We start from the raw sequence: 24,544 nt of genomic DNA, 5'->3' as shown, positions 1-24,544 counted from the left end.
AACGGAAGAGACCACCAGGAGCAGGGCTGCAAACAGCCACCCTCCCCAAGCCTGCAACTTTCAAAAAAAAAAAAAAAGTATCTATTATTGCCAACAAAGGGTTTTAAGATGGCCTTGCACCACAGATAAGGTGAATTAATTGGTTGAACTTGGTCTTGTTTTGTTGTGGAAGGGAGAAGCTGGTTTGTAAGAAAAGGGAAAGGGGCAGATATGGATATACAATGTCTGAGGTATGGTCAGAGAAAAAAAGTGCAGCAAAAAGGAGAGGCAAAAAAACAGAAAGAAAAAAAAACACTTAATAGGTTGGCTCTGAACTTATCGCTTGTATGAAAATGATTGTCAAAAGAGTCACTAGTGAAAATAAGGTAGGAAAATATGTTCACCGTAGAGGTACTTTCTGCTTCGTTCAACAACAGAAAATTAACCCAAGGTCCATCGAGTGTTTTCTGTTCACCACAGGAATAGTCTTTGGAAAGCCCAAGTTATGTCATCCCAGCAACGCCTCCGAGGATGCTGTCTGGGCTCTGGGGTGAAGATAAGACCCCAAGCCCAATACAGCTACCCAGACCCTCCCTGTATCTGTCCGAAGAGGGTGAACTCAGGTGTCCCACAGGGTCACCCCCAAAAGCTGCCCAGGTGCCCCATCTCTCCTTGCACCAGCATCCTCGTCATGGCACACTACCCGAAGCGAAACTTCAGCCGGTACTTGACAGGGCCGGGGTTTTTCCGAGGCAGGGATGGGGCGACCTTCAGTTTCGGTGGTGGCGGGGGCTTCTTTTCAGGGAGGGTGACAGTGAAGGCGAGCTCTGGGGGCTGGGGCTGCCAAAAGCGTGGGAGGAAGTGCGTGGAGACGTGCTGGGGCCGGGCACGGGGGCTGCAGCCCCGCTTGGCTTTGCCCCTCTTGTTGAGTGCCACATACCACTGGCGGCCCGAGCGCGGGCTGCGGTGGACGGCTGAGGCATAGGTGTTGTAGCTGTTCTCCTGGAAGCGCTCCCGAAACTGGCAGTCTGCTGTGAACCGGGCCTGCGGGGACAGAGCCAGGGGAATCATTAGCAAAGGGCTGGTTTTACATGTCTCCTGCCCCACAAAGCTTGCTGGGTTTTTAAGTCTCCCCAAAGCAGGTCCAAAGGGGTGAGCAGCAACAAGGGGCTCCTGGGAAACCCACTCTGAGGCTGCTGGGCACCCAGCAATTTGGAAAACTCCCAAAACAGATAGTACCAAGTAGCTCTTGCCACCCAACTTTGGACTTGCCTGGAGAAAACAGTCTGCCTGCCCCAGCAGCACCCTTCCCCATTCTCTGCCCTTCCCACTGACAGAAGAGAGAACATGGCTCTGTACTCCCCATGCTGCAGCTCTGCTGAGGACGCTGAGGTTGAGCCCCTGCTCCATCTCTGTTCCCACCCTCACACCCCTTGTTTGGGCACTGAATCATCACTTAATAATCTGGAAAGGCAATTTGCATGCAGATTTTCATTGCTTCACTGAACATGGATTTGATTGTATTGGATTTTTTTTCTTCTTCTTTGTCTTAAATGAACTGAGGGCGCTTTGTCCCTTTATATCCTGAAGAAATTACTAGCAGACCAAAAGCATCACCTCTTATAAACAAGGTGGCCACACTGACTCCTGGATGACTGGGGGGAAAGGCTTCCCATTGCCCAAGAGGACAGGCTGAATGCTGCCCATAATAGCTCCTTGTCAAGCAGAGGGAGGAAAAAAAAAAAAAAGGCATGCAGAAATACAAAAATAGAGCCATAACGCCCCAGCTATGTACCCACAGCCCTGGGACACCTGGCTGCAGCCTCTAGCAGCCCCTTTGAAATTCTTTGCCATGCTTTAATCTCATCATGGGCATGGTACCTGGTGCCCTGATGGCTTCTGCAGCCATGCCTGGGGCACTGCAGCCTAACTGCAAAGCAACACTTCAAAACTATTGATGTGAAAGGGATCCAGAGCTCTTGAGCTTCAAAACCCCCAACAACGGAGAACAAGACAATACCCGCAAGCAGTATTTTATAACCACACAGAAAGCCCAGCTGCCTGAGATGATTTTAAACTCTTAGTTTAACCAGAGAAGTTGACTCCTACAGGTGACAGACTCTCCAGCATTTTTTCCTAATAGCACTTTGAATGAGGTCTCCTTTTGCTCTCTGCTTGAAAGAAATGTCACCTCGATGACTGATTTTTGCTTCCCTGTCTTTTCTACATCCTGGATGTTGTTTCACCCATGCATGAGTATTCACCTTCCCAAGGCAAGGCTTTGCTGACCCCTCATTGTTCTCTGAAGCCTCAACACATGCAGCTGTGCTTGTGTAAAGCACCCCTGCATCTACCTTTGCATAAGAAGGTTTTAGGATTGACCAAGGCACCAATGCACGCCTGAAAGGGTGCTCAGTGCAAAAGGCACTGAAAGAGGCCCTGTGTTTCCCAGTGGGATCTGGGTAAGTGGCAAGATCTGGCCTTTTTGATGTAAGAGATAAAGTTGGCTGCCCTGCTCTGGGCATCGAGGCTGGCCAAGACCAAAGATCCGGTACTGAAATTGTCTCCAGTGGGCTTTGCTGTGAATAGAAGATGTCCATACCCCTGCTCATACATATCCCTGTACAGACGGGTAAGCTCACCACTGCTTTGCTTTAGGGTAAGCCGAACCAGCGTTTCCAATCTGGCCCAGCATTTCTGGGGCAATACCACCTTGCAAAGGGAGGCAGCAGTAAGAGGGCTGCCCAGCAACCCATCTGGAGCATTACAGAAAAAGTTCCTGCTTAAAGTGGTTTTGGGGGAATTTCTCCCTAAGAGTTGGAGTGGCATCCCCTCTGAAGTGGGATTTGGTAAGGTGTGAGGGGTCCCCAGCCCAGGATGCAGAGGGATGCTGTGGGCTGCTCCTGCCGGCAGCACAGGGAAGGAGAAGACCCACAGCCAGCATGCGTGGAGGGAAGCCCTCACGCCTGGATGGCAAACCACGCTGGAAAGCACTTCAGCTGCTGCTTCGCCATCACTCTGACAGGCTTCCCCACATCCCAGCCTCTCAGCTCAGCAATCACACTGTTTCAGCTGGGGAAAAGGGATTTTTCCCAGCACAGATCAGGCAGCATGGCCACGACACACTGGCTGACCATCAGATTTGCTCTGCAGCAGCTTCAGAAACAATCATGAAGGGCAATCCTGAAGTCAATTAAATTTCAAAATCCAATTCAACAAAGATTTTTCCCAGTGAGGACCCCAGTGCTCAGTCAACTTGGAACAACTCCTGATAAAGGAGAATAACCTGAGACCCCTCTCAGGTAAAATTTCTCCTCTGGGGTTCATCCTGGCCCCTGCTGAGACTGAGACCAAACCCCCCTCCTGCCTGTTCCATGCTAAAAGTGTACAAACAGGGGACTGAGGATTTATCAACGAGGAAAAAGCCATCTGTGCACGCAACTGATAATTGCTGGGATTACTGTCATTTTCTGAAGCTGATGCCTCTAAAAACGAACCACTTGGTAATTTAATTAAGTTGCCATAAAAAAAAAAAAAAAAAGAGGGTTGCTGTAAAGCACCAAGCTAGGATAAAGCCGGGTCCTGTGAGCTGGTTTCGAAGGAGCCTGAATCCCTGCAGGAATGACTTTTATCTGTGGTTCAGCACAAAGTCACCGGCGTGACTCCCATATCAAAGCGCTGCCCTGAGTGACGGGCGCAGGACGCGCTTTGTACTGCTCAAAACTCATTAGGCCATGAAATAACTTTATCCTGCCAAGGCAGGAAAGAACAACAGATGCTGGGTTTGCATTATCGGCATTTTTTAGTCCAGCAATCTTTAGACATTTGGGTCAAGTTTCTACAAATTCATGGCTTCCATCCGAGCGGGGCATCGTGTATCCTCACCCTCGCTCTGACCCACCTAATTGAGGTCCCTCTCTGGCACTGCCCTTTGTGTGCTGACAATTAACCATACACCGACAAGGTTTGATTTAATTTCTGCCTGCGCCAGGGCATAAATCAAGGCTTCAGTTCAAATAAGGGGCCCATTGTGTGCCATGAGGGAGGGCAGGCTCTGGAGGGTCCAGGGATCACGCTCTGCCCGTTTCCCCTCTCCTCTCCATCCTTTACCCTGCAACTGCTCTCCTCCTGCTCTGCCCGTTTTCTAACCTGTCTCCTTCCCTTGTGTTTTCCTCCATGCAGCCATTCCCTCTTTCCCTTAGACACCATTCCTGCTCCTACTTTTTTTCCTAAAATAAGCAACCATGTGCTCACCCTTTAAGCATCATTAGGTTTCAGGAGCAACACTCCAATAAGACTCAAGGGAGAGCAAGACAAGTTCATAAATCTCACTTGAAGGCAATCTGTGGGCTCGGGCAGCGTAAGCACATCAATAGCATCCACTCTGCAACCATGAGGTTTGGCTCATAACCATGGGGCAATTGTCTTTTTCCTCTTCCAGGCTAATCAGCCCTGAACAGGCTCCCTGGAACAAACTTGGGTGACAGGTCATCCAAGATGTTGCCTTAAAAAAGCCCTTTGTGTGTTGCTTTTATACACCCCTTTAAAAGACAACGAGTTTCATGTAAGCACAGTACTTATTTGTTTAAATGATCTCTAGAACTAACGAACAAATTAGGAAGCAGCATCTTGAAGTTGAAAAAAATGTGAAATCAACTTACAGATTCATTTAATTCAAAAATCCTGGAAGAAGCACCATTAGACCTGCAGAACCCAAACCTTCAGGAAAACAGCCAGCAGAAACAAGAGTTACTGGGATTTTTCCACTCAAGCTGCAACACTCCAGCATGGGCTGGACGTCACCTGCCTGAAACCCTGCTCTCACCTGGGAACGTCTCTCCACCATGGGTGAACTCAACCAAAACTCTGGGGCCACAGCCCCTTCCCTGTGTGTGCACGGGTGCAGGCAAGCTCCCAGCGCCACGCATGCCGCTCTCCGGGAGACATTTGGCTAAAACCGTCTGCGCGATCTGCTGCAGAAGTTGCTAAAAATAAACCAGCAATGCTCTAAGAACAAGTCCTTTTGATGCAAATACCCAACTGCAAAAAGAAAAAGGAAAAAAAAAAAGCACTTTTCTTGGTTAAATGCAGTAAGTAGAGGTATGGGCTTCAGGGTTTTTGGCTCCACCTGTCCCCTATCTGTCTGTGAGGTGCCAATGCCACCCAGCGTGGAGCCCTCCAGGCAGCCGAAGGGCTCGGCATGCCAGGGCCCTGCCCGGAAGCATCGCTGCTGCGTGCACGTGAAGATGTCACAAGGCCTTTAATAAACAATACATTCTGATAAGCAGGGGGTTTACTTACACTTGCATGGAGTTTTCCTTTTTTTGACATCGCTAAAAATTTGTTGCTGAAAACTCCTCGTATTCCTACAATCCCCTGAGACACAGCAAATATTTCCAAAATACCTAGGATGACAGAAATCCCAAAATAAATCACAGTTCTTTTCACATCAGTGTGACAAAAAAAAAAAAAATTAGTCTCATAGGTTTGTAATTCCTCTCCACACAACACTGCTCCTCAGCTGCCTGGCTCCACACAATGCTCCTGCTCTGTCCCTCAACCCTGCAGAGGGACCTGCATCAACTCCAGAATGGCTACAGGGTGGTAGTTTTGGTTGGTTGGTTTGTTTGTTTGTCTTTTTAAAAGCTGTGATTTAGAGGATAGTTTCTGACTCGGCTATGAAAGAGCAAGTTCACCCCTGGGGAAATCCCTCAACAAGGATGGGAAAAGCCCCTTGTGCCTACAGCCAGCCTGCTGAGATCAGCCTTCCCTGTCCTCCTCCCATACACACCAGACTCTGGAAATAAAGGCGTCACATGCACCATTCGAGGCTAGAAGTACCAATAATGGTTTCTTAGGCCCCTCCCCGCAGCAGGACTCGGAGAAAGGGGTACTACACAGCCCAACCACAAGAAAACAAACTGTTTTCCCCTCAGATAGGTATTTTCTGAGCGGGTTTGGGCTCTGACCCCCAGCAGGACATGCATGACCTATAACTCATCTTACAGAAGAGCTTAAGAGCTTCAAACTTCAAGTGTTGTTCAGCAACAGTACCAAAATATTTCACTTCCCCACACAGCAGTGTCCCCCCAGGCAGAGGAAGGGTGGCAGCAGGGGTCATGCATCCCCCCAGCACCCTCACCAGTCAGGGGAGCTGAGGCAAGCACCACGTCCCCAGCATGCCCTTCCCACCCTGGGAAAAAAGCATTGCTACCCCCAGCTGAAGCACTGGGGTGGCCCCAGAGGGTCTCAGTGGCCCCAGCCCCGGAGAAAGGAGCCCACAAGAGCATCTCGCCTGGCCCCAGCAAAGGACCAGCATGGATTAACGTGCCAAGAGCAAACATGAAGCCACTGCTAAATCCCCGAGGCCGGGGGATCAGATCACCACTTCCCATGTTTATTTTAAGGAGGAAGCGCAGCTCCCGGAGGCACCTAGGTCCTAACACTGAGAGGCACTTTGGGGGGCTGGTGGGCCGCCCCTCCTCACCTCACGTGCCCCAGCGGTAGCAACTGCCAAGAGGCATGGGGTTGTGCAGCCCCACTGCAACATAGCACGTACCCTCTCTAGCACACTCCCTGTCCTCGAGGGCACCCCAAAACCTGCTGGCCTTTGGTGGGGGTGGCCATACTGGCTGGGAGACATACTCCAGGTTATTGGGGTGCCCTGGGTCAAGCCCAGCTTCCCAGGGGTCAAAGCTGGAGTTTCCCTGCCAAAAGACTTCTTTCCCACAGGGGACAGCTCCTTGGGGCAACACCGGGGCATGTCTCCCCCCACCCCAGGCATATGCCCCCAGCCAGGGCTGGCTCTGCTCCAAAGTGCAGAGCTGGTGCCACTGTCATGTTTCTGGGGAGAAAAATCTCAGATTAAAGAGGAAGGAACTTCACTTAATCCAAGTCCCTCCAAGACATCCGTGGCATCAAAGGCTGCACATGTCTCAGGGGGGAATGCCCCTGTGCCATGCCACTGCAGGACGGGGTCCAGGGAGGCACAGCACAGGCAGCCCCTCCAAACTCACATCTCCCAAAACAGCCCCAGCAGGGGTGCCCCATTTTCCCATCCATGTCCTTTGCAGCCCCTAATCCACTCCTGGCCATGTACCCACAGTGCTCCTTGAAACCCCAAGCAGAGTGTCTGGCCTCCTGGCATCCTGCCTGTGGGCTGCCCTCCTTCACAGGGCTACGGCACACACCAGGGCCCGAATTATTCTGCCCAGGCCAGATGTGGCCATTGCTCTGTGAGCACGCCTGACAGCTGAAGCCACGCATGCTGCCAGGGTCACCTCAGGCCCAAGCCCTGAGGCTCTTTAAGTGATTTTTCATCCCTGCCTGACATTTCATTCCCTCTAACAGGGTATCACGGCAACTCCGACCCGAAGGATAAGCCATGAGTTAGCACAGCTTTCTCTCAGGGGAACGTCAGCCTCAGTCCTATTTTTAAACTGAATATATCCTACCACTGTGCTGGAAGAATGAGAATGCAGAAGGAAGGATGGAAAAGTTACACAAGGAAAGGGTGGAAAAGGGGCCCGAGGGAGAGCCTGGTGCAGCATCCTTTGCCTCACTACTCCAGCAGAGTGTGGCGGTAGGAGCACCAACCTCATGCCTTCACATCGATCCCCACAGACTCACTTCCACAAAGCAAGCGAACCCCGCGAGGCAGCGCTTGCCCAAGTGAGCAGGGCAGAGCTTGCTCCGCTCCCCGGGGTAGCGTCCCACCCGAGTCCGCAGGACACAGCACCCCCAGCACCCTCAGCCCCAGCCTCCCGGGGCAGGCAGCACCCCAAATTCACCTTTCCCGAGGCTGCCGTGGCTGCAGCTCACCCCAGGTGACAGGAGCAAGGGGCTTTGTCACCCCAGAGGAGACACCCCCAGGGATGGGGATGCCACAGCCCCGGGGCCGCACCGGGGGGAGTACCCCGCTGCCCCCCCCCCCGCGGTGGGGCACAGCCAGACGCCCTCCGGTCCCCCCGACCACCCCCCTGGGCACTCACTGAGCGGGCTCGCGTCGTGGGCGCCGTCCACCCGGCCGTCGGGGTGCAGCTGGAGATGGAAGCCGATGCCCACCCGGCAGTACAGCCGGCCCCGCCGCCGCCCCGGGCGGCTCCGCGGGAAGCGGCTCGGCCCCGCCGCCCAAGAGGAGGAGAAGGAGGAAGAGAAGGAGGAGGAGGAGGAGGAGAAAGGCGCGGGGGCGTTGCGGCCCGCCGGCCCCGGCTGCGCCCCGCCGGGCACCTGCTCCTGCCGGGCGGGCAGGGCGAGGAGGAGGAGGAGGAGGAAGAGGAAGGACGGGCTCATGCTGCCGGCGGGAGGGAGGGCGCCGCGGCGCATCCCGCTCCGCCGCGGAGCCCCGGCGGGGGGGACCGGGCACGGGGGGGACCGGGACGCCCCTCCCCGCCGCCGGGGTATTTATAAGCGGGCGGCGGCCCCGCACCTGTGCCCGGCCCCGGCAGCGCCGAGCACCCCCCGCACCGCCCCGGCTGCGCCGCCCTCCGCCCCCCGCAGCAGATGCTGGGGCTCGGGGGGCGCATAAATCTGGGGAATTAACTTGTCCACCCCGCCGAGACGGAGGCGCTGGGGCTGCGCCTCGGGTTACCGCCGAGAAATACCTTGTCAGCGGCTTCACCCATGGCCGGACAACGGGGCTCGGCGGAGCCGGCGGAACCCTGGGGAAGGGGAAGGGATTGGGTTGCAGCCCCCCAGGCCGGGGCCGCGGGGGGATGACAGCCGGCAGCTGCACAGCCAGCCCGGCCTCAGCCCCGGGCAAGGGGCACGGGAGAAGATTTGGGGCTGAAGGCAGCACCCCGAGCGGGTAAGTTGCTTTCCCTCCTGCGCGGGGTGGTCATGCCATGCTCGGCCCCAGAGAGCAGCCTCTGGGGGTTCAGCAGGGGGCTCCCAGCGCTGCCACCACCATAAATCCCCTGACGGCATCTCGAGGCGTGCGGGGAAGTGCTGGCCCTCGTCTGTGCACAATATCCCCTGCGGTTCACGGGCAGGGGGATTGTGGCCCCACGGCCTCCTGCTGCCGGCGCAGTAACCCTGACACGTGCCCGGTGCCCTGCCAGCACCGGCAGCCGTATTTCTTCCCAATTACAAAGACAACTGCCACGCAGCACCACAGCACAGGAGGAGACCTTGCAGCAACAGCACATCCATCACCCCAGCACAAGCACCAAGCATATTCTGCTTTTTTCAGCTCCTGGGGCTGCTCAAGGCTCCCTGCATATCTCCTGAAGCCACCAGGAAAAACTCACTTCAACAAAAGCCAACATCAGACAAACATGCCCTGCCCAGCACACAGCCCAAACTCTGCACCTACGTGCCCTTATTGCTCTTGCAAATCTGTTTTCTCTCTAAACCCTACTCATAAAACGCTCCGCAGCCGTCACCAGGGTCAGCTCTGGCCGGCAGGCTCAGCCAGGCTGCACGCCCAAGGGATCAGGTTCGGCAGGAAGGAGGCAGAGCGGGTGGCACGCCGGAGGGTGACCTTCGCCTTCAGAGGAAGCTGAAGGTCGGGGGCGCAGGGAGGCACACACACTTAAGGGGCCATATCCAGCTTGACTGACACCTGACACGGTCTGCTGTGAACAGAAATGATCTCACAACACCATTACTGCAATTTCAAGCTATTTATCAGCACATATATATACACACGCATACACAGATATATGCACACGCATGTTTATATATAAATGTGTATATATAGACAGCCCTATATATAGATACACATACCTGAAGGAGGGTCAGTGCACTCAAAAGCTTGTTTACTTCTTCCAGCTGTAGTGGTTGGCCTCGTAAAATCCATGACTTCCACTTACGCAGCTCATCTTATTTGTTTAATTACACGCACACGCCAACTCTAAATCCAGATCCATGAGCAAGACAAGGACTTAAAGGGGTTATAAACCTCTCCCACGATGTTTGCACCAAACCTTATGTATCAGCACGGCTGAGGCACACACAGAGGCACAGCCATGTCACTTCAGGAAGATTTCACCTTTTGCTGCTTGCTGTGAAGGCTGGAGCTGCCAAAGGTTCAGCCCCTGGGAAAGCTCTGCTCTCTGTCCAGGTCAAGGAGATCATAAACCTTTTCTGCCACTGTAAGTTAAGGTAAATGTAAAAAAGTTTCAAGTCTTCGTCAAGGGGGTGACTGGGCACAGCAGCAGCCCATGAGTAGAATGGAGAACATGCAAGTCCCTGGGGGAGATGCTCATCCAAAGCTGCCATGCCCAGAGCTTCACCAGCAAGCTGAGCCTCTCAGATTGTGACCTTAGTGTCCATCTCCATAGTTTCCACCAGGTTTTCTGGTGCCACCCTGACTGCCAGGCATCCTCTGCTCACACACACTTCTGGACCAATTTTTACCCCACAGTGAAGAAATCCCTGAAAACTCAAATTCCCATGGGGCAAGGCCATTGTAAAGGCTAGCAGGAAGGTGACACCTGTCAGGTGGGCTTGCCCAAGATGGTCCTCTAGACCTGCAGTCAGTGGCAAGCCCATGGCACTGTGTGTTCACAACCCTTTCTGGAGGGCACTGCGAGACAGCTAAACCTTTTTGGATCTTATCCGCTGCACTCTCCTCTTTCCCCTGCCTGAGAAGTGGGGTCCTGCCTGAGATGGGCACTCCTGCTCATCTGCAGGATGCCACCACCCTCCTCAGGGGACTGCTGTGCCCCCATCAGGGCCATAGCCCAGCTGGCCACATACATTGGGCAAGATATTGTCTTTATGGCACATTTTCATCTTCATGATATAACCCTAAAAAGAAAACTCCCAAGTGGCCCTTTGGGCATGAACTGCATCAAATTACATCACTTTCATTTGAATCTATTCATTAGCACAAGGCATTAACTTTAATTTCAAATAGTCCAAGTGCCTATGTAGCATAACTTAGTGGGGAAAAAATAAAAAGATCAGACTTAAATCTAAATAAGTAAGTAGATATGATAGTCAATTTCCTGGAATAATCCAGTGTAATTGCCTTTGGCAGTAGCAGCCCTTACGTACACACCAGCAGCTTCTGAAGCCTAATGCTGATGTTATGTTACCTAAATTATTCAAGGCTTGGTTACAGAGAAAACTTTTAGCAAACAGAGAGGATAAGTTTGGTAAAATTTCATGTTTGGAGAAAGGCTCTTCTGAGCCTCTACTTGATCTACTGCATAACACAGGGCCGTGCTCTGCCATGGCAGGAACAGTCAACCCCCTAAAAGCTAGCCCAGCACAGTTTTAACTGCCCCTTAAAAATATGCAAGGCGAAATGTGACAAGACATGAAACAAGCCAGCGAAGCTCTGTTCAGCGAGCTTGTGTGTGAAGCTGTAGCCCTGGCTGTACCAGAGCTGCCGTGTGCTCCGCCAGCCCTGTGTTTATAGGAACCAACCCTGTTCCCACGGGATGTACGTGTATGGATATGACAGCCCCAAGCCAAGCTGTGCCAGGGTACCTCAGCGCCCTAACAGATGGCCTCATGGGGAAGCATGCTAGGCTTTCAACACCACTTGTTTTTCACTTACAAGAAGGTTTATTTCACAGTATTAGCAAAGTAATTGCATGCTGGATTCAAGTTCTCAGGGGACTGCAGAGCAACACCATGTCCCTGTGCTCGTGCAGGCACAGGGTGCCCTGGGGCCACCTGCTCCCCAGGAAAACACACCCCACACCACCCTGGGACCTTGCAAAAAAGCCTTTGCAATAAGGTTTTGTGGCCTGAGACTCACCTGCAGCAGGAGGAGGGGGTGGCTGCACCTCAGGTTGCCCTGTGAGGACAGATCCACACATGTCTCTGAAAGGTATCTCTGGGGAAGGTGTGAGCCTTATCTAGCAGAGCAGCTCCATGCAGAGCTGAAAGCAGAATTCTAGGAGTACATGAAATAAATGAATTTCATTTAATTTAGGGAACCCAGGTGCTGCCAGGTGACATGCACCCATTTCCCCTGGACACAAAAACCACCAGGGTCACTCGGAAGCCACCTCACCAGCCTTGCCACTGAAAAACACCAGCCTGGCACACTGCTGCTCCTGAGAGTCCACAGCTGCAGGTAGCTCTAGGAAACAGCAAGGCTGAGCCAGGGCCCAGGATCCATCATTTAAGAGGAGCCTGAGCACAGCTTCCCCTGCAGCACCCTGGCACAGTAGCACATCCCCTCAGACAGGGCTGCCACCCCACTGCATTTCTGCAGGCAAGGACTGGCAGCAGGCTTGCAGGACAATGACAGACAGCTGCTGCCCTAATGGATTAGTCTGGTCTGTTAAGACAAAATATAGTGCAAATGGTGCGGCTGGAAGATGAACATTACACTGAACACAAGGGGTGGCAGGCACAGACTGGTCCCAGGTATGCCACAGCCTTTGCACAGGACCTTGAGCAACTCTCCAGCACTTAACCAGTCTTACCATCAAGACAGGGCATGCCAGTGCATCCCCAGGCATGTGCAGTCACCCCTGACACCAGTGGAGTCCCCCTTAAAAGACAACAAACCTACAACCCTCCCCAAAGCAATGCAGAGGGATTTCTGACAGGCAGCTGGTAGGGAAGGGGGAACTGCACCAGTAGCATGGGTTTATTTGCCTGTCAGTGTATGTCCATACACACCCAGCATCCCTTTCACAGCAAGGCCTCTCAGGACTCTGCAGGCTGTCCATGCCCAGGGCTGTAGCACATTCCTGGGGTAAGAAAAGCTTTAAAGCCATCACTGCAGACAAGGGATCTGCTGAGGCAAGGCACCTGCAGTGCCACACTCCTGGATGGCTGCACTCACGCCAGCTGTTCTCTCTTCCTACCTGTGGGACAGGGCAGAGAAAACCACTTGTTAACACTTAAACGTTTATGTGCACGATGTCCAGCTGTTGCAATGAAAGATAAGTAAGGAAATGAATGATGTGGAAAAGAACCTCTCAAAAAATTCAAAGCAATCCAGGTGTTTTCCAGCATTTTGTAGAACAGCAGCATATTTGACAGAAACTTCCCCCATGTGTATATTTGTTTTAAACCCACCATCAATACCTTTTGTACTGAATAAAATCTTTTCCCCCCTCTGGCTAAAACCTTAGCAGCAGGGTCTGGTTTTGACTCCAAAGTAGAGGACAAACACTGTATAGCTTGTATTACTTTCAAAACGAGTAAACTACTTCAGTCTTTTCTCAGATACCCACAACAAAACAACATTTTTAAGAGTAGTGTATTACAATGAAATCTTACTAGTGCCTTTTTCAGTTTTAACATCTTGCCCAATTACAGGTTAACTAGTGATACACAACTTGCAAAGAGGAGCCCAGCCTACTCAGGAGCAACCACAGCAAATGGTGTCACCAACTGGCAGCAGACTTTCATCCCTTGATCATGCCAGCACACTGCTTTGCATCTTCATGTGTAGCAGAAAACCCAGCAGAGAAATTTTTGGGCAACCTCTGCAGGCTGTGATGCAGTGTGCAGGCACCACACCAAGGGCTCATCATGAGCTGGGGAGGGGGGCTGACCCTGTGAAAGCCTCACTCAGACACCTCTGTCCGCACCTAAAAAAAAAAAGCAGCTCTGCTCAGTCTGCATAGGTGCAGCCGGGGAGTTCAGCTTTCTGCTTCCAATCACACTGGTGCTAATCCACAACTGAACCTGCTGTCGTGTGCCATTGGTGGAGGCAGGATCAGGCCCCAAGGCAGGCAGCTGCTCTTGGCTTCAGCCCGGGGAATTGCAAGCTGCAGGGTTGCTGCGCATGACCGCCCGACTGCTGCTTGTTGTATTTGAGACAGACAACACCACCACCCATAGTTTTGCCCATGCATATCACCAACACATGCAAGAATAAATGCAATTCAGAACTGCTTTCAAATAGTAACTACTTCAGGTGCAAGCCTCCTGCTACACCCTGGTAACAGCACTCATATCAGCATTTGTTGGAACTATTATTATTATTTGCAGTTTGGCCCAGGCACAGAGCAGCCTTACATGAGAGCTGCAGAAAGCAGGCAAGGGGCTCCCCTGGCAGCACCAGGCCTGGTGCAGGCCAAAGCTGAAGGCTGCCCTTCCTCACTCCAAAAGTGCCCCACTCCTCTGTAGCACACTGAAGATGCACCTCACAGGGTGGGTTTCAGAGGCAGAAGCAGCTGTGTGCTTTTGCACAGGCTTGCAGAGGCAGCTCTCTCCCAAAGAAATGCCCAAGCTGTGCCTCGGCACTGCCTCTTCTGTGCTGCGATGTTCAGAGAGTATCCCACACTAGGGAAAGCTGGCTGGTCCTACAGCCTGGCACAGAGATGCAGCATGGCATCAGTCCACAGACAAAGACATCTGAAAAAAAAGAAAATAGGCAATTCCTTTCCTTCCTATTTTACATGCAGCAGTACTGTAATAGACAAAAGAGCAGTGTTTGGCAACGGCACTCACTCTGACCCCAAGGAAAGCCAGCATAGCTCTGGGGAGTGAAGGACCTGCTGTGGCTAAGTCCTGAACCCCAATGGCCCAAGGGAAACTCCTGTCACCCTCCTTCATACGATACCCAACCTTACAGAACTAAGACCACTGCTTGCCCTTATTACATGAGAGCCTGCTTGTGCAGATAACATCAGCTAGGTTTTATTTATCCATTCTGAATCTGATACCAGATTTTGCCAAAATGAAGTCCAACACCTTTGATTAAATTTTCTGCCCACAAGTCCTGTACATTTTTGGTACTAACATAGAGGAACCGTGTGAGCTTTGTGTACCAGTAATAGCACAGGGTGCCTGCTGCACCATCAGTTCATTGTGCAACAGTATTATTTAGGGGCTGACTGTGGAGCCAGGAGCCCCTTAGCTCAGACAAGCCCCACAGGCAAAGCCCTGGGACTTAGCACTATGCCTGCAGACAGAATCAAAATGGAAGTGTGGGAGAGCAGGGTGCTGTCAGCAGGACAGAGCTCCAGCCCTCTGCAGAAGCACATGCAGCCGCTTGGCTGTGAGAGACCATATTTAGACTTAATTTGAGAAGTGCTGTATGGTCTGAGGTGCCTGAGACCCCTCAGCTCTGAGCCAGCTCCTGCCATACTCACCCATGGGCAAGGCCAAGAGGGGGTGAGGCAACAGCTCTCCAGCAACATCAGGACCCAAAAACCAAAGCAAGTGCACAAAGCCGCGGAAAGCATCATGCGTACCTGCCTCATCAGCCTCCCCGGGCACCAGGGAGGCCCTGGGCCCCGAGAGCAGCCCCGGGGCTGCTGGAGAAGTGGAGCAGCCCCAAGAGAGGAGCCCAGAGCCCTGCGCACCCTCGAGGCCGAAACCAGCGAAGCCGCCGAGCGTCCCCCACTCGCTCTGCTCCCACCCAGCCCGGCCCCACTAGATGGCGATGCCTGCCTGCCCGTCCGCCCCCGGCATCCCCGCATCCCGCCTCCCCAGGCCACCGGTGCCTGGTACCCCCACATGGCCACGCGAGGAATCCCCTAAGCGCCCCCCCCCCAACGCGGGAAGACACAGAAGTGTCATCGCCTTTAAGGAAAACTCCTGGGGAGTAATTAGGGCCTCGCCCCTGCGATTAATTACAAACAGGAGAGGCCACGTGTGTTCCTGACCACTATGAATGGCAGTCAAGGCGGTGCTGGTTTAGCACCTCGTGTGGTTTGGGGATTATTCGTACAATCCCGGGGGTCAGGTAAATTTTGGCTTTCAACGGCAAGTGCGCCAATGGAGAAAATAGCATCAGAGGGAAGCTGCGGGCAAGTGATTCCACACAGTCTACAAGTGTGAGGGGAGAGTAATCAGAACAGAAAATATATTGTATGGAGGAAAAACTTCAAGACTCTGACACCAGTCTCATATTAGGGATGCACCTGTGCTCTTCTGATGTACAGCAGGGCCAGTGCTGGTTATCTGCTGCAGCTTTCTCACAAAGACTAGAAAGCTCAAAGTATGTAGAGTTTTTAGGCACGTCCCACCTGAAGCTTCAGCCAACTTCCCCTGGAGCTGTAAAAGCTTTGCAGCAGGTCTGGGTACTTTGTGACAAACTCCAAAACACAGGGCAGCAGGCACTGGTGGTACCCTGAAACCCATTTGCACAAATCTGTGGGACTCCTGAGCTCTAGCTCGGGCTCCTGCCTTGCACACCTCTTCCTTTGGGATATTTTCCCTGCCAGGGACCCGCTGAGCCACACACCACCTCATCCCTGTGACACTCAGCCCTCAACTGAGTTATGCCAGCCTGTGTGTGGAAATGGGTTTTCAGCACATCACCAAGCTGCTGCGTCAGCTCATGTTCTCTCTTGTGCCCAAAAATATGTGGGTCTGATGTGAAATATGCCTGCTGCAGGTGGTGCCCATAGGGCCAGGCTGTCCCCTCTCACTCAGAGAGGATCCTCCTTTCCTGAGCCCTCCCATGTGTCCCTGGCTGTGGTCCCATCACCCCAATATGCACGGGGGCAGAGAGGACCCGCTCCCGGCACCCCCAAGCACTCCTGCCTCAGGACACCCTAGGCTGGGGCCTCCTCAGCGCCCTGTTACCCCAGGCCCTGCACAACCCCCGGGGGCTCTTCTGCCTGCAGTCGGGGCCTGGGCTTTCCCAACCCTGCAAGCCAGGGACCACACAGAGCCCTGGTAAGGGTGAGGGGCAATAAAGGCTCCTGGCAAGGATGAGGTGGGGGGGTGAGTGAGTGTCATGGAGCAAAGGGGAGGTCCAAGAGGGGCTGTCAAGGAAAAGGAAAAGGAGAAATAGTGGAAAGAGAGGAAGAGACAGAAAGAAAGAAAGAAAGAAAGAAAGAAAGAAAGAAAGAAAGAAAGAAAGAAAGAAAGAAAGAAAGAAAGAAAGAAAGAAAGAAAGAAAGAAAGAAAGAAAGAAAGAAAGAAAGAAAGAAAGAAAAACAGAAAGAAAGAAAAACAGAGAGGCGAGAAGAAAGAAATGAGACAAAACCAAAAACACAAAAGGAAGATGAAAGGAAGGAAAGGACAGGATGAAAGAAAAAATAAAGGGTGAATAAAATGTGGGGTGAAACCAAGGATGGATGGAAGGAAGGAAGGAAGGAAGGAAGGAAGGAAGGAAGGGCAGAGAGCAGATGCAGTGGGGTCTCCCCCCTTCCCCACTTTGGCCCAGCAGCCCTGGCCCACCCGGAGGCATCATTCCTGTCCCGCAGCCATGGGGCTGCCCCGCTCCCCAGCGCCCAGTCCCCCGGTATCGATTAACGTCCAGGTGCTTTGAAGAAAATAAAGTCATTTATTGTCAAAGCATCCAACATACCCAGATAAACTATAAAGTTTAATAAATCTTTTAGAGAGGGGGGAGGAAAAAAAAAAAAAACAAACAACAAAAACAAAACCCAAAAAACGAAAAGGAAAGGTAACACGGAACTATCGAGACTCCATTTCACGGGCACCAAGTGACACTGTAGTAAAAGGGACGCGGGCAGCGGGGGCCGGGCAGGCGGGAGGCGCCCGGTGCATGCAGGACCCCGGCCCGCCGCCCCCGCCGGCCCCGCCGCGCTCCTCCCCACCTTTAGCTTTATATCTAAAATAAAAATTTACCCTGACATATAATTATTATTACATCTAAACCATAAGTGCTTAATAATTTAAGTAGAAACGTATGACAAATGCATCAATATGTTGCAATATATGACATTTAAAAAAATGTATTTTTTAAGTCATTTGCTTTTTTTTTTCCTTCTTTTTTTCCGGTGCTTTTTTTTTTTCTTTCTTCCTTCTTCTTTTTACGTCGTCGTCTTTTCTCCTCTTCTCCCGTGCTGCCCTCCCCGCCCCTCCCCGGAAAGTGAAAATGCGTGCATCGAAAGGAAAGGAACGAAATCGGCGGGCAGCCGCTGCCCTCCGCGGGGGGGGCGGGCGGGGGGTCCCCAGGGTGTGTGGGGTGGCAGGGGGGGGCGTCCCCGCTAGTTGTGCGAGGTCATGTGGCGGGAGAGGTGGTGGCGCTCGCGGAAGGACTCGTTGCAGATGGGGCACTTGAGCTTCTCCTCGCGGCGCCGCTTGACGAGGGGCTCCAGCGCGTACTCCTTCTTGTGGTGGGAGCGCATGTGGTAGACCAGGTCCGAGGTCATGCGGAAAGAGGCGTTGCACTTGGCGCACCAGTTCTGGGCCGGCAGGCACAGCGAGGTGAACGACGGCGGCAGCAGCGTCAGCGCCGACGGCAGCTGCAGCTGCAGCGGCCCCGCCGCCGCCGCCGCCACCGCCGCCGCCGCCGAGCTCTTGGGCCAGAAGGCGGTGGCGTAGAGGAAGGGGCTCTGCTTGGGCAGCCCCCCGCCGCCGCCGCCGCCCCCGCCCCCCCCGCCGCCGCCGCCGCCCGCCGCCTCCCCGCCGCCCGGCAGCTTGACGGCCAGCGCCTCGGCGGCGTAGAGGCGGGCGGGGGCGGCGGCGCCGTCGGGGCAGGGCTCACCCAGCCCCCCCAGCTTCTGGCCCAGCACCAGCGGCGGGACGTGGGGGAAGGAGCGGGCGGGCTGGGAGAAGGCGCTTTTCCGCTCCTCCGCCCCGCCGCCGGGGCCGCCGCCCCCCAGCTGCGGCACGGTGGTGAAGGCGCTGCCCCGCGCCGGGCTGCCCCCCTCCAGGCGGGCGGCCAGCGGGCCCCCGGGGCCGCCGCGGGGGCACAGCCCCGGCTCTCCGCCGCCCGCTCCCGGGGCGGCGGGGGAGGCGCGCTCCTGGCCCTCCTCGGGGCCGCCGCCACCGCCGTCGGGCTCGGGGCCGCGAGCCGCCTTCTTCACCTCCACGAAGGCGCTGCGCTTGGCCTCCCCCGTCTCCGGGCTGGGCGGCGCGAAGAGGCGGCCGCCCTCCTCCAAGCCGCAGTAGGAGCCGGCCGCCCGGTACTGCTGCTGCGGGGCGCACACCGGCTCCTCCTTGGGCGCCGAGGGCAGCCCCGGCCGCTCCGCCGGGAAGCGGCCCCGCGCCGCCGCCCCGGGGCCCCGCTCCTCCTCCTCGGGGTAGCGCCGCTTGGCTTTCCCGGCCGCCGCCTCGGGGCCGCCCTCTGGGGCCGCCGGCCGCCCCGGGGACCCGCCGTGGCCGCCGCGGGAGTTCTCCAGCTCCCGCGCCAGGTTATGGAAGTCCGTGGAGGGCTTGGTGCTGGCGGCGGCGCTGCCGCCGTCGGCCCCGGGGAAGGGGTGGTGGAGCGGCCCGCCGGGCTTGCAGTACTTGCCGGCCTCCTGCTCCTTGCCGGCGCCGTCCTTGCCGCCGGGGGCCTCGGCGGCGGGGCCGGTGTCGGGGCCGTGCAGCCTCTTGGGGCAGCGGAACCGAAGGTGGGCGGCGAAGGGCAGCTCGAACTGGAAGCGCTGGCTGCACTCGGGGCAGGCGAAGGGCGGCGAGCCTGCGGCCGGGCACACGCACACGCGGGACGGGACGGGACACACAGAGACGGGGGCACTGTCAGCCGGGGCCGGCGGCGGGGCCTCCCCGGGGCACTAAGGGAAAGGGGGCGGGGGGTCCCGACGCCGGCCGCCTTCCTCCCTCCATCACCCCGGGTCGGGATCCCCGCCCAGCTCCTCCTCCACCCCCCTCCCCCCCGCCACGGCGGTCCCTGGTCACCCGGGGCCGTGGGAAGGGGGCGCCGGGCGGCCACGCGTGGCACCCACCGTTGCTGCGGGCGGGGGCCCGGGCGGGGCTGAGCAGCAGCAGCTCCGTGAGCTCCTTGCCGTACCACACCAGCAGCTCCTCGTCCTTGGCGATGCGGCGCAGGGAGCGGTAGAAGAGCTGCCCGCTCTTGATGTAGGCCTCCAGGTTCTGCTCCTCCCGCTCCCGCGCCGACTGCACCAGCCGCAGCCACATCAGCCCCTCCGAAGAGCCGTTGGCCGCCGACGTGTCCACCTGCAAACCCCGCTTTAAATAAACGCACACGGACCGACCGACCGACGGGATGGGGCCGGGCAGCCGGCAGGAGCGGCAGGGGAGCGGCTCAGCCCTCGTCGGTGGCGCGGGAGAGCGTCCCGGCGGCGGGGGGAAAGCATTCCGGCAGCATCCCGGCCCGGTGGAGAATCCCGCCTGGCCCGGCGGGGACGTGGCAAGCAGCGGGCGGCCCGGCGGGGCCGCGCTCCGCGGCGGGGATGCGCTCGGACACTGGCCGTCGGGGCGAGCGGCGGTGGGCCGGCTCCCCGGCTGCGGGGCGAGCGGCTTTGCCCGGCAGACGAGCGGTTCTTACCCGGAATATGTAGGGGACGGTGCGCTTGTCGGTAGACTTGAGGGCGATGAAGGCAATGCTGTCGTACAGGGACGTGTGGCTCAGGACGCAGGGGCCGAAAATGGCATTTTCCGGAATGTCGCAGGTGGTGTAAACGCTGGTGAAAATGTCAGTCAAGCACTGCTGGACCGTCTTGGCGTCCCCGTCCCATATTCCCCTCTGGACGCCGGCGTCCTCCATGCCTGCGGGCGGAGAGAGGGGCAGAGCAGAGACGTTACAGCGCGGCGGGGCCCCGCCGCAGCGCTGAGCGGAGATGCGGCTGCGACCCGCCCGGGAAAACAAAATATATATCTAAAAAAAAAAAAAAAGGATTAAAAAAAAAAATAAGAGGCAAGGGAGCACTTTCACCGGTCCGGAATAAAAAAAAAAAAAAAAAAAAAAATAAAGAAGGCGAGGAGCTCCGCGAGCGGGAGACGAGGTGCGGGGAAGCTGCCGCGATGATTTATTTATCGGCGAGCCCGGCTGCGAGCGCTGCGGGAGCCGGCTCCGGGCAGCGACCGGGCAGGCGCGGGGGGGAAACCAGCGGCCGGCTCCGGTCACGGGCAGGAGCCGGAGAAAAAGGGGCAGCCGTCTGCAGGCCTCCGCCCGAGGCGGGGAGCGGGGCTCCCGGCCGGTGCCCCCCCGGGCTCCGGGGCCCCTGCAAGAGAGGAGCCGGGCCGGTCTCCGGGCTGTGACGGAGGAGCAGAGCGAATGGGTTTCAAGTGGCTTGTCATTGTCGCTGATTGCATGTCAGCTCACCTCCCGCTCCGCTCGACAAGAGGGAACGTATGTCTGCTCATTACCATAATCCAGCACTTTCCCTCCGAGACTTTAATTAAAAGCAGCAAGCAGAGGTAATTATTTTTACCTCGACACGCTTATTTATGGAGAAGGGTGAGCCCCGGCTCCCGTGCCTCTACGAGGGGACGTATGCGGGCAGAGGCGAGGCGGGCAGGGTGCCGGCAGCGGGCAGCGGGACGGCGGCGGCCGGGTTGCCCGCGCCTCCCGCCGTGCCGGGGCCGGGGCCGGGGCCGCCCGCCGGGCTGCGGGTGCCCTCGCCCTTTCCGACCCGATTAGTGTAAGGCTGCCTTCCCCCCGCCCCATCTGCCATCGAAATCATTCATTTGGGGTTCGCTGGAGAATAAATCCCTGCTTCTCTCGCTGCGCCTCTTTACACCCGAAGTCGCTCGCACCGGGCACGGCCCCGCCGAGCCGCCTCTCCCCCCCAACCCCCCCGCTTTCGGGAGACCACCGGCTTCCCGGTGCCCTCGGGAACTTCGCCCCCCGGAGCGGCGGCGTGGGCGGCGGGGGGTCCCGGCCCCCCCCCGGGAACGGGAGCCGCGGGGAGGGCGCTTTCACTGCCTCTCCGCCGCCCTCCTCGTTACAGTGTTGCCCGGTGCATCCCTCCCCCGAAGGGATTATTTCGCCAAACGAAACAAACGGCAGCGAGCGGCCCCCGCCAAACTTTCCACCCGCCCTCGCCGGGCCCCGCACGGCTCCCCACGGCTCCGCATCCCTCCGGCTTCCCCCCGGGCCCCGCGGCGCTGCCTCCCCCCTGGCCGCCCTTTGTCCGGGCCGGGTGGCGCCGGGGCCGCTCCCGGAGCCGGAACCGCCGGGCACTGCATCCCGGGCAGGGCCGCCGCGCCCCGGCCCCCGGCACGGCCGTCTCCCGGCATTGTTCCCTCCTCCGGGGCTACCCCCGCGGCGAGGAGCGGCGAGGCGCGGCGCGGCTCCTCTCGGCCGGGCGCCGGGCCCGGCGGCGGAGGCACCGGGGGCTGGCGGGGCCCCTCCGCGGGTACTCACCAGGGAGAGTGGGAATAGAATCCTCGCCCCGACAAGTGGCACAAAGGCGGGCTCCTGCCTCCGCTGCCCCCGGCGCTATTGTATCAGTGCCGCTCCATGGCCGGGGAGGCGGCGGGCCGGGGGCCGGGGCGCGGGCGGCGGCGGCGGGGAGCGGGCGGGCGAGGCGGGGAGGCGGCCGGGGAGGCGAGCGGTGCAGATGGACCCGATGCAGTGAGTGACTGGCACACAGACACACACTTTTTGTTTGCTGCACATAATCTGCCCAATGACGCGTGACAGCCCACGTCCCCTCCCTTTAACCCCTTCGGGGGCTGCCCGCTCGTTGCCTGCCCGCCCGCCCGCCCCTCACCTGGCCCCGCCGCCACCGGGCACCTGCCGGGCGGCGAAGGGGCGGGGGGGGGAAGGAGCGGAGAGGCCGGAATGGGACGGGGCCCATGCCCTCCCCCTGCGCCTTTCCGTGGCAGCGTGCGGGTTTGGGGGTCGCCTCTCCGTCCCGGCCTGGCAGGGTGTGCGGGGCGGGGAGCCGGGGGGGGGCCGACGACCGCTCCGCCCGGTGCCGGGATCCCGGCGGCGGCCTTTCCGCTCTGCCCTCTCACCGGCCGGGCCGGGGGGAGCCCTCAGACACACGACCAAAATCCCTCCTCGCCGGGATAAAGGCAGGCAGGGATGCCCGTGCGGGGAGCGGCGGTGGGGCGGATTAAACGCCCGCCTTGCTCCGCAGACCCGGCCTTTCTGGGCCGCCGGCAGCCGAGGCGGGGAAGGCGACCGACGGAGGCCCGACGTGCGGCCGGAGGGCGGGAGCAGGCAGCCCCGGGGCTCTCCGCCGGAGCCTTCCCCGGGCCGGTGTCCCCACGCGGTGCGGACCGGATTGCGGAGCCGACGGGGCGGCCCCGGCCAGGCTGCCCCCGCCCGCCGCAGAACTCGCCTTTCCTGGTGCGCGGGGGCAGCGCCGGGGCTCGCACCCCCGCACACGCGGGGCTCGGGTATTTATGGACACGCACGCAGATTTGGTAAGCAAAAGCATCCGCAGATGCTCTGTGCCAAAATAAGGTTTTTACCGCACGGAAAAGTGTTTACCGATTCCTCCTTTATCGCCGTCATTTCAGACTCAAAACAGATTTAAAAAAAAAAAAAATAAATAAAAATTTAAAGCCTCCTAAACTAAACAAAAGAAGAGACAAAGCGTTTTTTCCAGAGGCGAACTGAGCGTTGTTTGCAATCAGAGAGTGGGCTGATGTTTGGCTTTCAAATTCACTTATCCTCTACATAATTACGATTTTCCTTGCATTAGGATTAAAGGCTGCATATAATATGCTTTCAACATTTATCTTATTAATTCGACAAAACTGAACGTCTCTTAAAACGGAGATTGTCATAACATTAAAAATATGGGAGTCTGTAAAAATTTGGATCTCAATTCCTGCTTCAAAGGTTTGGGGTTTTTTTCTCCTTTTCCTGTTGTGGGGTTTTTTTATCTTCCCCCCCCCCCCCCTTTTTTTTTTTTTAATGCTGCAGCTCTCTCTGTGTGATATAAATTGTCCGAATGACTGTCATTAGTAGGGGGAAAGAAAACCTACGTGTTATTTTTATTCGCGAGAATTTTAAGGGACACCACAGTACATAAACTATCTCGAAATTGCTTCAACATTATCTCAGCTACCGAAATTCCTCGGTACTAAAAAGGACCGTAGCGGCATTTATGAGCGTTTATTCAGCCTCGGATGCTACCGTAAAAGTGAATCCCAGGCAACAGCGTCGCCTCAGCCCCGCAGAACAACACTTTCATGTACGCGGAAGTTTATGCTTCCAAGTGCCACGACCGGGGAGCGCCCACATCAAACCCCGACCGACCCCGGCTCCCGGGCAGAGCCCGGTGCCGGTGTCTGCGGCGCTGGGAAGCCCGCCGTGCCAAGAGGGAGGGATCCAAGTCTGCGGATTTGGGAAGCACCCGCTCTCCCGGGCTTCCCGAAAAGCCGCACCGGGATTTTGTGGAGGGGGGAAACGGTGAAGCTGCTCCCGGGCCCGATCCGGCTCCAGCCCCGCTGCGGGCCCCGGGCGGGGCGAGGGGGGGCGGCCCAGCCCTAACCGGGGGGGAGAGCGGCTCCCCGACCTCCAGCCCCGGCCGCAGCCCGGCGAGGCCTCCGGGCGCCCCGCAGGTGCGCTGCCAGCCCCTTGCCCGGCCCCACGAACGCTGCCTGCCGCCTCCTATAAACCACACACAAACCACCTCATTACATATCGGCATGTTATAAACGTTTATTCTGCCAGAAAACCTCTCGCAGAGAGCCAAGGACGACCCGGGCTGAGGAGCACCAGCCGCCTTTCCACGGAGCTCCCAAGAACCAGCTGCCCAACGCTGCCTCCCCGCTGCTTCCAGCCCCTCAAAAGCTCAGCCCCGACCCCGCAGCGCCCGGCGCCGCCGACTCTCCCCCGACGGCAGCGGCCCGGTACGGAGGCGCCCGCTGACAACCGGCTCTCGGGGAAGAGGAGTCCCCGGCAGCGGCCGCGTCAGGACCGGGACTTGGGGTCGGAGGGCGCCAAACAGGCAAGCCGGAGTCCCACGGACACGCGGGGGCTGGCGGCCATCCAGCCGCGGGGGGCGGCCCGGGCTCTGCCCTCCCCTGCCGGGACCCCGGTGGGGAGACAAGGCGGCTAAGGGGGTCA

At 57.1% G+C, this 24,544-nt stretch overlaps 2 protein-coding genes across 2 annotated transcripts; both read right to left on the bottom strand.

The window, feature by feature from the left end:
* On the bottom strand, positions 1–8,271 carry FGF5 (fibroblast growth factor 5). The gene is made up of 3 exons (XM_074903953.1): positions 7,971–8,271; positions 5,281–5,384; positions 1–1,023 (listed from the first exon to the last, which is right to left on the bottom strand). The coding sequence occupies exons 1-3, from the start codon at positions 8,269–8,271 to the stop codon at positions 679–681; spliced, it is 750 nt and encodes a 249-aa protein (XP_074760054.1). The 3' UTR covers positions 1–678.
* An 8,903-nt stretch (positions 8,272–17,174) lies between these two features.
* PRDM8 (PR/SET domain 8) lies at positions 17,175–22,097 on the bottom strand. Its single transcript, XM_074903952.1, has 4 exons — positions 21,881–22,097; positions 20,060–20,280; positions 19,497–19,728; positions 17,175–19,231 (listed from the first exon to the last, which is right to left on the bottom strand). The coding sequence occupies exons 2-4, from the start codon at positions 20,276–20,278 to the stop codon at positions 17,814–17,816; spliced, it is 1,869 nt and encodes a 622-aa protein (XP_074760053.1). The 5' UTR covers positions 20,279–20,280; positions 21,881–22,097; the 3' UTR covers positions 17,175–17,813.
* Positions 22,098–24,544: the final 2,447 nt, after the last annotated feature.

This window comes from Athene noctua, chromosome 4 (genome assembly GCF_965140245.1).
Source record: "Athene noctua chromosome 4, bAthNoc1.hap1.1, whole genome shotgun sequence".
NCBI lineage: Eukaryota > Metazoa > Chordata > Aves > Strigiformes > Strigidae > Athene > Athene noctua.
Note: the sequence above shows the minus strand (reverse complement) of the source record. Positions and strands in the feature narration are given on the sequence as shown.